Here is a 13,693-nt window from a genome sequence, read left to right on the forward strand (position 1 = left end):
TTCCTTCTGTTGGTGGAGATTTACGTTTTTAATTTTTCTGTATCACTTGTAGTGTTAAAATGAATATTCTTCAACATTCTCCTTGTACGCACATGTAATAGTTTTTCTAGGGCAGTGCCTTCTAGTAGAATGTCCTGTGATAGTGGAAATTTCTGTATCTGCACTAATACAGTAGCCATTATCTACTGTAACTACTGTAACTAATACAGTAGCCGTTAGCCATGTAACTACTACACTATGACTCAAGGAATTAAGGAGCTAAATTTTTTAAATTGTATTTAATTTTAATTAATTTTAAAGAGACATATACAGCTGGTAGCTATTGGGCAGCATAACTCTGGGTTATGTATCTAGGAGTTTAATTGCTAGGTGATAGGTTACATAGCCTCAATGCTGATAGATTTCACGAAATTGTGTCAGATTTATATTCTCAATTGCTGAGTATAAGAGTTTCATGGCTCTCTGGCAAACAGCCTTAATACTGTTGCATTAGGCACTATACACTTAGGATTATCTTAGTACTAGATATTTGTGGATGATGTTTAAGGAAAAATATTTTCTCTCTACAACTGGAGGTGATAAACTAATGGATGGTACCTAGTATGATTAGATATGCTTTCTAATGTATGGCAGTTGAAGGGCATTGTGCTACTGTCAGGAAAATATATTAAATTTTCTAATCAAATGTTAGACTATGTAGCCCTTGTTGCTAACTAGAAGATCATGATTGATACTTTCCCTTAAAGAAACTATCTTTATTCTGATTAATTTGCAAATTAAGTTATTCATATTTTAACATCATACATTAAGAGATTTTATGGACTGTTGCTGTATTTTTAAAAGTTCATACCTTTCTTTACAAATAGAGAATTGCTTAATGATTATTGTAAGTTTGAGAATACTAACTTCTGTTGCTATTCTTTCTTCTTGACCGATTTTATAATATTTGTGAGTCGGAAGTAACTCCATACATTAAAAACCATGTTAAATAATGTGACAACATTTTTTTAAAGGGAGTTGATTTGTTATATAACACATCTAAAGGTTTTTTTTTTTTCTCCTCAAATTTCCTGTTTTAAATCAATTCTAATCTGTTGCCTTGGAATTAGTCTTTATCATGTTTAATTTGAAGTCTTACAGTTTTTCATCCAACAACATACAAATACATTTAAATAAAGCATAGTTTTACATTTTATTTTTAAGGCTAGTTCTCATATTGTTAGGTACAGAAAGTAGGCGACAAGAGGGGACTGAATTTATAGTCAGAAGGTGTGGTTTCCCATTTGGACTATGCTGTTTCTCATCCTCCTTACCTAAATCATCAGCATCTGTAAAATGAAGTCTACCTATAGCACCCTGTGAGTTGTGATTTATCTACATAATATTGAAACCCCTTTGCAAACCATTAAACTGTAATCAAATGTAAAGTGGCATTATTAATATTATTACTATCATTTATGTATTTCTGTATTTTGTATTACAAAGCTCTTCATAATTTGGTAGAATGACTGGAAATGAAAGAATGTAATTAAAGAGAAAAAAATTTAAGTGATATAATTAGAGACATAGTAATAAAAATGAATTTGGTTAAGAGATAAAGGGAGATATCTTTGTTAGAATTGTTATTAAAGGTTTCCCAAACAGTTTGGAATTAGTACTTGTTTACGTACAGTTTAATTTAGCCACAATTTACTTTTCATAAATATTTTTCTATGATTTTTTCTTATTATGGAAATTATTTAGAAAATTAAGTAGAACTTGACTTTTAAAAAGTAATGTACTATGAACATTTGGGGACCTTATCTGTGCTCACCTTGGTTCAGATAGCAGAGATATATTGTTCAAAGTTAGAGAGCTGTGATGACCCAAGTATCAGAATGTGGTTTTGAGAATCAATAGGGATGCTAGTTTAGATAAAAAAGGGAAAAGAGGGCATGTTCCTCAGCCTAGTCCAGACCTTCTGAATCATAATGTCTAAAGATGGGAGCTGAATATTTTGAACAAACTCCCTGGGTGATTCTTCTGCACTCTGAAGATTAGTACTCCTGCCCTAATCGTTGGTGATGGAACTCAGCATTTGTTTCAGTCTGACAGACAATTATTATATCCCCTGTCCTATTTACTCTCAAAATTACTGTCACTTATGGAGACTTGGTGATAAATATGTAGACATTTAATTTAATCAAGGCATAAAAGTTTTACTTCTTTTTCATTCCTATTTTCTGCCTTATTTAACATTTTGTGGATCTCAATTGAGCTATAAGTGAATGAATTTCACTTCTTTACAGTGAATTCCCGAGATATGCCTATTCAGCAGTGAGTAGTAAATGGTTCAACATGAGCTGTTCCTTATGTAAACATACAAAAGGCCTGACCCAGACTAAATCAATTTAAAAAGGAAAACATTAAAGCTATGTTTCCTGTTATATACTTAAAGTCTTCTTTGGTTCCTTATGATTACATTATTGACCAACTATTGCAGACTTTATCCTCCTACACCACCTGCTGAATGGTTCAAATGGTATGGGATAAGAGTTTCGGAAGGGCAAAGCAATTACAATTATAACTCCTACATTGTAGCCAATAAAGCAGCTTTTTGTGCTAAGGATAAGGAAGTCATGGGCTTCTTGATTCACCCACTTTGCTGATTTGAATTGCTACAAGGTTTTAAAGGCTGCAATAAGGAGAGAGCAAAGTTCATAGAGCTTTTAGAAGTATGTGAAGTTGAGACCAGAAAATTTAAGTCCTGTTTATGATAGCAAACATTTCTAGGAAACATTTAATTAGTAAATGAAACAACAATATAACGCTTTTTTATTATAAGATGTTTACATTGTATTTTTTAAGGCAGACATTGTTAACATTAGGCATTCTGGTCCTCACCATAGGACCAGCTATAGTCCTTTACCTATGATTAGCTGCTTAGTAAAGTATCATTCTATTAGAATTCTTTGCTCTAATTATTCTGCAATTGTTGTTTGTGCTAGGAAAACTTGGTGTACTAAATCAAAGTTCTCTTGAATAAAATATACTTTCATTTTTGGCATTGTAATCAGAATGTTTTTCACTCCTACAAGTCTTATTTTTAAGTTATAAAGTTCTTTGCTTAGGGAAAATAGCATTTTAAAAGTTGTAAAATTGTAAAATGATTTTCAGTCTTTGAAAAAATAAATTATTTGTGAATCTGGTGTCTGTAACTATTTACCAAAAACTTTAAAAAAACTCTAGTGTGCCATGAGATGTGAAATATCTTTCAGAAGACATCTTGCCTTAATATTGCTTAATGAAAGTTAATGTACCCCATAAATTTATACATTATGATTTTTCATTAAAAATAAAAATTTTGAAAAGCTAGCATATGGTATTTGAAAACATTTTGAATATGTTTTCTTAATTTCATATTGAAAAAGCAAAAATGCTTTTAATATTTCATAATAACTGAAATTGGTTTTAAGTATGTATAGGACAAAACAGGAGTATATCTTACACATTAAAAAATAGAGATTAGTGACTATTTCAAGTTGAGGGAAAAAAATCCTCCTATTTTTTGGAAAATGAAGTAAATCAGTGCATTACTACTGTATTTTCTTATAACGATAAAGAAAAATAAATCTTGGGGATTATGTAATAAGAAAGAAAAATTAAATTTTTATCTGCCTAAAAAAACTATCCTGTATTTGTTTTATTAGAGAAAAATTAAACCAAACTTGTAAATTTTATACATATTAGCTAATTCTTCAAAATATAATATTTTATTAACTCAAACCAATAAGCTAAATGGTCTACCTTTATAATTTGTAATAGAAATTTTCATTTGTACTTGGAAAACTATCTACAGAGGAGATACATTGATGTTTCCTGGTTTTGATAGCTCAGGAGACTAAGATTGTTGAAGAAACTGTGTTTTAAAGATGCAAGAATATTTTTATTTCGCCTAAATTTTCCACAATAAAGTTTTTCTTGGCTTAGAAAGTAAGAGGTCTATTGCATACTAACCAGCATACTGTTAAAACACTGTTAAGTTGATGAAACAGATCAAATTAGAAAATGTGGGTAGAATTCATTGAGTTTGATTTATTAAATTGAGTATCACTGGTGTTCTCTGCTCAGCTGTTGTTTCTTTTTAGAATCCTAGTACGTGCTTTATCCAGCTAAGTCTGTCTTATTCTCACTTTCCAGTCATTTTACTTCTATTTGACATTTTATACAGAGTCTGAGGAAAGATTTCAAAGTAGGGTTTTTTTTTCCTGACATTTTTTGAAGTTTTTATGATGTGATGACTTCTGTGCCAGGCTCTCTCTATATTATCTCACTTAATTTTCATAATTAAGACAGAAACCCAGGTTTTTCTCTCCTCTTGGCTATTGTGCTACTACAGAATTTATGCAACCTATTTGGCACGGGATAAAATGCCAGTTTGCAAGGCAAGCCCATCTTGTGGGCTGCACCTCTTCCTCAAACACTGGGCCTCATACAAGTCTCTGATAGTTGGTACAAAACGGCCTGTCTTTGGCTGGAAACCTCCATGCCTTATACCATTGCTTTCTCCCCTGCCTCTCTCCAGGCCCGCTGTTCAGAGCCTTTTCAGGGTTTCTAGATGTGCTACTGCCTCATACCTTTCAGCCTTTGAACCTGCTATTTCCTCTGCTGGAGATTCTTTCTTGTATGAAATGAGATAACTAGGCTTTTTTGAACTTGTTTCTATGTTGCCTTCCTCTTTCCTGGGCCTCCCAAGTCTGGGTCAGGTGTCCCTTCTATGTGCTTCCAATTTTATTTTATACATAACCTTTTGGAGTATTAAGTGTTGTATAATTGCCTCTAAATCCCACATTAGACTGTAAGTGTTATGAGGGCAGGGACCATCCAGGGACCTATTATTCTTAGGGCCTATCACAATACCTGACATACAGTGCCCAATAAATAATGCAAGTCAGGTCACTGGAGGAAGGGCTGTTTTGATAGGAGAATATAATTTTGAAGTCCTGACTAAGGCTATGAGTAGGGAAGAACCTGGTTGCTTTCTACCACTTACTACTTTACTAGCAGTTTTATTTTGTAACAATATGGTTTTAAAATAGAGTCATTTTCATGTAGAAAAAGAGTTATAGAAGAAGTAATGTTATATTTGGTAGGAGAAATTAGAGGACACTATATTAATAGAAATATCTTCTAGGGACAGTGACGACTAGGAGAGATTTTTTTTTTTTTCACAGTAAGCCGTAAAATCTTTGTTGCTATAAATCTTCCTATTCATTTAACTATTTAATCTTCACAACATCCTAGTTATGTTTCCTTTTTTCTTGCAAATAGTTTATTTTGCCTTCTATCTTTATCTTTTTTCCCCTTTAATGCTAGAAATTTGTCTATTTTTGGCTTTGTTGATCTTTTTTATTGTGCTCTATATCCTTCCCTCTTTCTTTTATTCTACTTTTTATGTTCAGCTTATTGAGACTTTTTTATTTGCTAAAACTAGTATTTTAGACAATAAATTATCCTGTGCCACTTGAACTGCATCCTACAATGTTTAATGCATAACATTTGCTTTTAAGTATTAACTTTTATTATGATTTTTTTGACCAGTGAATGACTCATTTAGAAGTGTGTTTTAAAATTTCTAAACATAAGCAGTTTTGTGAATTCTCTTCTTTAATAAAATATCTAACTGAATTGTATTGTGCTCAGAGGATACAGTCTATATGATACTAATTCACTGAAATGTACTGAGGCTAGCTTTATGGCCTAGCAGGTTGTCGGATTTTATAAATGTTCCTGTGTGCTTGAGAAAAATATGTATTCTCCAGTTGTCAGATACTGTGTTCTGTAAATGTTCACCTCATCACACATATTATGTTTTTCCATTTTTCTGTATTTTTCTTCTTACCTGCTTAGAGGGTTAAAGTTTTCCACCATGGAGGACAGATTTGTCAGTTTCTCCTTATAGAGCTATCAGTTTTTCTTTTATATGTTTTGAGGCTGTTTTTACAAATAAATTTAGAATTGTCTTAACCTCCAAATGTACTGAATCTTTTGTCTTCAGGCAGTAACTCTATTTTTAAATAGAGTTAAAGTCTATGTTGTATAATGCAATGTAAATTTAATTACTTAAGTTTTTTGTCAAATGTTTGCTTAGTATATATTTTTGCATATGTTGACTCTTTCTGTGCCCTAAAGTTTTAGGTGTGCCTCATAAAAAACAGAATATTAATTGATTTATTAAATGCAATCTGACAGTTCTTATCTTTTAATGGGAGAGTTTAAATTATTTATATTTATGCTGATTATTATGTTTGGATTTTTATTTGTATCTTCTTCTTAGGTGCTTTCTACTTGCCCAACTTTGGTTTTTCATTTCTGACATTCTAATTTTTATTTATTTGGAAGTTATGTGTTCCATATCTGTTATTTTAGTGGCTACTCTGGCTATGTTAACATGTGTACTTAACAGAAGTCTGAAGTTAATATCTTTTTCTTCTTCTTCAACAATACAAGAAACTTAGAACATTTTATCTTAAATTATCTGGTCCCCTTATTTATATATTATTATCCAGTGTCTTATTTTTGGCCTGTTTTCTCATCACAATTTAGACATCATTATTATTAATTTAAACATAATATATGTTTAGACTTAGTCATATATTTACCAATGTCTTCCTTATGATTATTTCTTGGGATACTTTGGGCTGCCTGGATTTAGGGCTTGGTATTTTTCAAAAATTGTGGAATAATTATAAGATATTATCTCTTCAAATATTGCCTCCTCCTTGTTCTGTCTATTACCTCCCTCAAGCTTTAATTAAGCATTTTTTAAACTTTCTCTCTCTATTCTCCATGAATCTTAACCTTCTTTCATTTATAGTGTTTCCTTGTCTCTTTGGATTAAATTCTGGATTTCATTGGACCTTTCTTTTAATTCACTATCACTTTAGCTGGGCTTAATCTGCTTGAGTTTTATTTTTTTTCTCATTTGTAGTTCTACATGGTTCTTTTTAAAGTCTTGTTCCCTGCTCATATTTTGAAGATGCTTTTTTACTTTTTAAATAATTATTTTATATTTTATGTTTGCTAGTCTGTCCATTGTTACTGCTGTTGTGTGAATTGTGAATTTTGTCTGTGAGTGTCTCATTTCACTTGGAACCTGATCTGTGGAAGTTCTTTGAGTTGAAATTGATTTCATCCCAAGAGATTGTGCTTTTACTTTTGCCTTTACATGTCATCTGGCAGCACTGTCTACCTGGAGCAAGACTGTCCAGACTGAATTTCTGTTCATACCATATTTGAGACTCAAACTTCCAAGTCCTGGCTCATGACTGCAAAATCTTGGAACATTGCTTTTTAGTTTGAGTTTTGTGGGTTGGTTGGTTTTTATTTTGTTTTTTTTTTTCTCCTTTACCCATTAGTAAGGTAAAGACAGGTAAGTTGATAAATTACCTTGTCCATTTCTACATGAGCATAAGGAGAACTGTTGCTTTAAAAAATATATTTTGAAATATAGATTCATAAAGAATTACAAAAAATATTTGGAGAAGTCCTGTGTGCACTTTACCCAGTTTCCCTCAATGGAAATGTCTTGTATAACTATAGTACAATATCAAGACCGGGAAGTTGACATTAGTACAATCAATACACAGTTGTATTCAGATTCTGCCAGTTTTACATGCACTTAGTTGTGTTAATGTATATAGTGCTCTATGTAATTTTGTCACATGTAGATTCATGTAACCACCATCACAATCAAGATACAGAACTGTCCTATCACCACAGAGGTCCGTAGAAGGGCTGTTTCTAATTCACCCTTTCACTACTGGTGACCCTTGGTGATCTCAGCTTTATGTGAATTGTCTTCTATTAAATAGATTCATCATTTGCGTGAGCCCTGAGCTTCATCTCCTCCTGTGCAGTTAACAGAGCAGAAAATCAGTATCTGCAGGATTTAGCAGAAAACCTTAGAGTAAAAGCCAGCTTTGGCAGGTGCTTATTTATCATGGTTCCTGGTTTCACATTATTTGGGAGACTTCCCAGCTTCTGTTATTCTGTTATTGGTGTTGGCTCCAGGATGTGTCTGAAAAAATACTTTAGATTTGTTAAAGCAATTTGTTATGAGAGCCAGGAGGTTCATTCAGAGTTTCTAATATGCCATATTCAGAAATAGGTGATACTAGAAATGTTAAGGAACATTTATCTTTATCGTTTTCGTTGCAGTTCATTCATAAAGTGGATTTTGTTTTATCTTGACACTTGTGCATCTATGATTAGTTGGTGATTTAAATATGCTGTTCATTCAGAATCATATAAGATAATATACTTCCATAATAGTCATAAAATCTACAAGGTACTTTATGAATAGTTTTTCAATTACACATATATTTTATTTATCTTTATAATAGTCATATCAAAATAGCTAAAGCACAGAGAAGTTAAATAATTTCTGCAAGCTCATGATCATTGGAAAGTCTGAGACTAAAACTCACATAAATCAGCTGCTTATCCTACTTTCCCCAACTGAGATTTGGAAGGTTTTGCAATTAACTTTTAAGTTGGATTTATATACTCAAATATTATAAATTACTCTGAATTTTTTCAAATCAAGTATGTCACATATATGTCAATATATCAAATATATAGTTTAATTTTAAAAGCAAGCAATAAGAAAAAATATAGAAATACTAATCCTAATCCCTAAAAGTTTGAAATTTGAAAATTACCATTTTTGGAAGTATCTGGCTATCACTCAAAATGGAAAGTATTTTTGCATAGGGAAGAAGAACCTGTGGGAAATAATTGATAAATGATGGCAGGAGAAACATAGCTTAATTTAAGTCCAAAAAAAAAAAATGGGAAATTTCAAGCCTAAAAGCAATGAAAAACTCTGATGAAACTTGGTGTTTTTGTGATTGTAATCTTGTTAATTATACAGTTTTTCCATGTATCAAGGGAAATAGGAAATCGGTTGTTTACGTTGGGATTAGGTTGATTTGTCTTTTAATATAGCACTAATTTTGTTTTCATTTTTTTTCCTTCAAAGGTATTCTTAAAGTATTTTAGTTCACCTTAAAAATATGTTTAGAGAGTTTATTTAAAATGTAGAGAGCAATGGCTGTTTTAAAATAGGTAAAAGTAATGTTTATATGGTGAGTAATAATCTAGGGAAATAGGTTAGGCCATCAACTGCCTCAGATATTTGATGGCTATCAGAATTTATGTGGCCCTGATTCAAAAGTTTAGTCTTTTAAAGACTATGTGCTCTTATTGCTGTGTACAGATAGGTTCTCCGCCTGAGATTTGTAAAGATTTATGTCAGTACAAATCAGTGAATTGAAACAGCATTTACCTGTTGCTAGATAGTATAGATAGTTCCTGACCTCAAGAAATGTGTGGTATATTTGGGAAGACTGATAAGTCAATGTGGTATTATTATATTTACAAGCATAGAGAGACCCTAAGAACAGAGATTTGGGAAGGGGGAGTTTGGAGGAAGGGTGATCAGGAAAAGCTTCATAAAAACAGAGTTAGCTGAGCTGGGCCTTTTAAGAATTAACAAAATTACACCAATATTTAAATGAAACTAGAACATTCTTCTACAGAGAGACTCTCAAAATGCCTCTCCTTCATACCCCCACTGTCATTCATTCCTTTTCTCTTTACCTTAAGGCAAATTAAAAGGATTAATGGCCCACTTATGAGCCCTATTTCTAATGCAGTTCTTGAGTTTGTATAAAATTTTAGTTCACCTTTCCTGTAATTTTTCTAAGTTAGAAAGGAGAAAACACAGATCCAGCTCCTACCTTAGGAATCATGAGAATTATCCTCAGTTTCTCTGGCTCCTGCTTTGGCTTGTTGACCAGTGGCTATTTGTTCCCCTTTTCCCCTGTTCATAACTCTTTCTGACATCTCACTAGCTGAGCCACTTGCTTATTCCACTCAGGTCTGCTCCTTGCTTCTCTCTTCACTTGAATTAATTAATGTCAGCCCTCACCTTGCCTGGCCCAGTCCTGAGCAGCTGGCCCAGACACCCGTTGTCTTGAGTCTGAGCAGTCATTCACTGTCCATTATCATTTAACCAGCCTCTGGGAGTGCTTGTTCTGACCTCCACACCTTCTTAGTCAACCAAGGCATAAACTGAATCAGATTTTGCCTTTTTCTATACTTTTCACGCTAGGACCCCCATCACCTCCCAATAATAAGTTTCGTTAGTGTTCAACTGATGTAATTAACTTAATTGTATTTTTTTCTAATGTCTGTAATTGAAGCTTTTAAAAATATTTCTACTAGTAAAGCTATTTTTATTCTCTTTGTTATTTCAACTTTTCTTCTGATAAAAACTTTTATGGGGGCCAAATACTATTTTTTCTTTTGATCATCTACTTTAAAACTTTTCTGAACCAACAAAACTTAACATAAGAAAAAAGCACCAAATTCAGGCAGACTTAAGTTTTCTCTGGCTCTCAAACTTTGTGCTTCCCACCCTACCTTATTGCCTTGCTATTTTACTCTAAAACCTTCATGAAAATTTTTATGTATTTACTTTCTTTAATTTAACTTTACAGATTATTTTATTCATTTACTTAGCAGTGGACCCAATAGGATCAACGTTGTATGTTCCAACTCTATATAGGGCAGTAAACCTCACTGTTATTCTACATCAGAAAGCTTGTCATTTCTCAACAACTACATTTGGGTTATATAAAGAATGAAGAGCAAGTGTTGAAGGGGTGAAATAGATTAAGAAGGCTCCATTACCTTTCCTAACAAGAAATCAAAGCTCAGAAGAAAGTAGACGATTAGCAAGGGAAAGGGTTTTGAGTAAAAAACAAAAAACCAACAAACAAAAAACCCTGTATTTGTGTTGTAGTTTTGTCCCATACTAGTTTTGTAACTTTAGCTGTCTTTCAAACTCTGTGAATTATTTTCTCATTGGTAAAAATGGACATAAAATAGAACCTCAGAGCATCTCAGGGATTGAAATCATGTATGTGAGAGTAATTAGAAAAAGAGTAACATGCCAGGAATAACATAATAAATCATTATAGTGTAGATTACTGTAAGTGATAAGTTTTGGATATGTTTTCAAGTCATAATATGTACTAACTTTCTGAAACCTTTTTCATAGATGTGCCCCAGTTTATTCATTAGTAATCCAAAGGAAAAAAATGGTATTGACATTATGTTAGTGAACAAAATAAACATAGAATGGTTATTTTATCTGTTTTCTTGTTTTTATTTTTGTTTTTTTTCACTGCCTTTACAGGAGAGCCTTGAACTTAGGAATTCTTCGAGATCCTGGATCAGAAATCGAAGACAGACAATACCAAATAGATCTGCAGTCCATCAATATTGGTACTGCACAGTGGGATCAACTAAAACCAGAGAAGGAAAGTGTCTCAGGAGGGGTGGTAACAGAGACTGAAAGGAATTCTCAAAATCCAGCCCTTGAGTGGAATATGGCCAGCAGGTAGGAAATGATTGAGAAACTTTCTACTCTTTCTAATACTTCATTGCCAGAATAGTTGGTGATACAATCTTTAGCATGTCCAACCAACCTAAGTATTTTGGTATTGCTTCTGCTTTTCATTATAAACATAAAAAATATTTTGTAATTGTAGCTGATGATTTGGCATGGAAACCTGCTAGTCCTACCAGTGTTACACTGAAATTATTACAAATTTAGGATTATGTTAGCATAGAAAAAAAAAAAGCTTACTATTTATTGAAAGAATCTACTTCAGGCTAAAGGATACACATTTTCTCTTAAAATCTATTGTATTGGGGGTCAATTGTTTGATGTTTAGACTCTCCTTTTTGCTTATAATAACAAGAAAAATTAATGAATACTCTGCAAAGTTATGTTTAAGTTAGAGTGTGGGGAAAAACAAGAGTTTCTGGCTCTAGGGTTTTTTCCATCCACTTTAACTAAAAGCAACTATGTTGATAGATCTTTTTTAATTTTTTTTATTTCAATAGTTTTTTGGGTACAGGTAGTTTTGGGTTACATGTATAAGTTATTTAGGGGTGATTTCTGGGATCTTGGTATACCCATCACCTGAGTAGTATACACTGAGTCCAATATGTAGTCTTTTATCCCTCACTCCCCTTCCTCACCACCCCCACCCCTGAGTCCCCAAAGTCCATTATATCATTCTTATGACTTTGCATTCTCATAGCTTAGCTCCCACTTATAAGTGAGAATATATGATACTTGGTTTTCCATTCCTGAGTTACTTCCCTTAGAATAATGGCCACCAGTTCCATCTAAGTTGCTGCAAAAGACATTATTTCATTCTTTTTTATGGCTGAGTAGTAGACCATGGTGTATATATACCACATTTTCTTTATCAACTCATTGGTTGACGGGCACTTCGATTGTTTACACCTCTTTACAATTGCGAATTGTGCTGCTATTAACATGTGTGTGCATGTGTCTTTTTCATATAATGACTTATTTTCCTTTGAAAAGATACCTAGTGGTGACACTGCTGGATTGAATGGTAGTTCTACTTTTAGTTCTTTAAGAAATCTCGTAGAGAACATTTTTAAAGGAAGTAGTCCTGAATGTGTACTCTTAACGATTTATAGTCACTGCCGCCTTTCCCAGGCTACTTGTGGTTCTCATCGGAGAAATAGGTAGAATCATTTGCTAGAAAGGCGGTATTAGGCATTAAAGCTACATACCTTTATATTGTAAAACTAGAGGTCTTTATGATTTTAAGAAAGTATTAATTATTTTTCTTCTGCTTTTCTCTTTATAAAATAGAATCAGTAATACCTGTTGCTTGTAACATACCATGGTGGTTTATTGATTGAATTTCTTGAAAACATCCTCTGAAGACTTCATTGTATGCCTTTTGCAATTCTGATTGCTTAGGTTCTGCCCTTTACTACCAAAACTACATTTGTCCATGTCTTGGCAATAATAATAGCAGCAACATTAATAATGGATTATGCAACGCGTATCACTTTACCCAATTTATTTAACTTAATTTTCACAATAATGCTACCAGGTAATAACTGTTATTTTCCCTAATTATACATGAAGAAACTAAGGCCTACAAAAGATAAATAATGTATCAAAAACCAAACAGTAAAATATAGTTTGTACTCCTTAGGTCTTTATATGTGATCTTCTCTGTACCTGTAACTGTCATAACCCACCCTCTTCACTTGCCTAGCTCCTATCATTTAGCAAGCCTCAGAGTAGACATCATGTTTTCTTTTTATTATTATTATTATTATACTTTTAAGTTCTAGGGTACATGTGCACAACGTGCAGGTTTCTTACATATGAATACATGTGCCATGTTGGTGTGCTGCACCCATTAACTCATCATTTACGTTAGGTATTTCTCCTAATGCTATCTCTTCCCCCTACCCCCACCCCACAACAGGCCCCAGTATGTGATGCTCCCCACCCTGTGTCCAAGTGTTCTCATTGTTCAATTCCCACCTATGAGTGAGAACATGTGGTGTTTGGTTTTCTGTCCTTGCAATACTTTGCTCACAATGATGGTTTCCAGCTTCATCCATGTCCCTACAAAGGACGTGAACTCATCATTTTTTATGGCTGCATAGTATTCCGTGGGGTATATGTGCCACATTTTCTTAATCCAGTCTATCATTGATGGACATTTGGGTTGGTTCCAAGTCTTTGCTATTGTGAATAGTGCCACAATAAACATACATGTGCATGTGTCTTTATAGC

General features: G+C 33.0%; 1 protein-coding gene across 18 annotated transcripts in view; it reads left to right on the top strand.

Moving 5' to 3' along the window:
* The window catches only part of VPS13B (vacuolar protein sorting 13 homolog B), an 861,798-nt gene that overhangs the window by 533,523 nt on the left and 314,582 nt on the right, over nucleotides 1-13,693 (top strand). For all 18 annotated transcript variants that reach the window (XM_054657406.2, XM_063816458.1, XM_024345440.3 and 15 more), the window contains one exon: nucleotides 11,246-11,449. In XM_054657406.2, the coding sequence (XP_054513381.1) occupies nucleotides 11,246-11,449 (204 nt within the window). The remainder of the gene's footprint in view (nucleotides 1-11,245; nucleotides 11,450-13,693) is intronic.

The sequence above is a fragment of the Pan troglodytes genome, chromosome 7, assembly GCF_028858775.2.
Source record: "Pan troglodytes isolate AG18354 chromosome 7, NHGRI_mPanTro3-v2.0_pri, whole genome shotgun sequence".
Lineage (NCBI taxonomy): Eukaryota > Metazoa > Chordata > Mammalia > Primates > Hominidae > Pan > Pan troglodytes.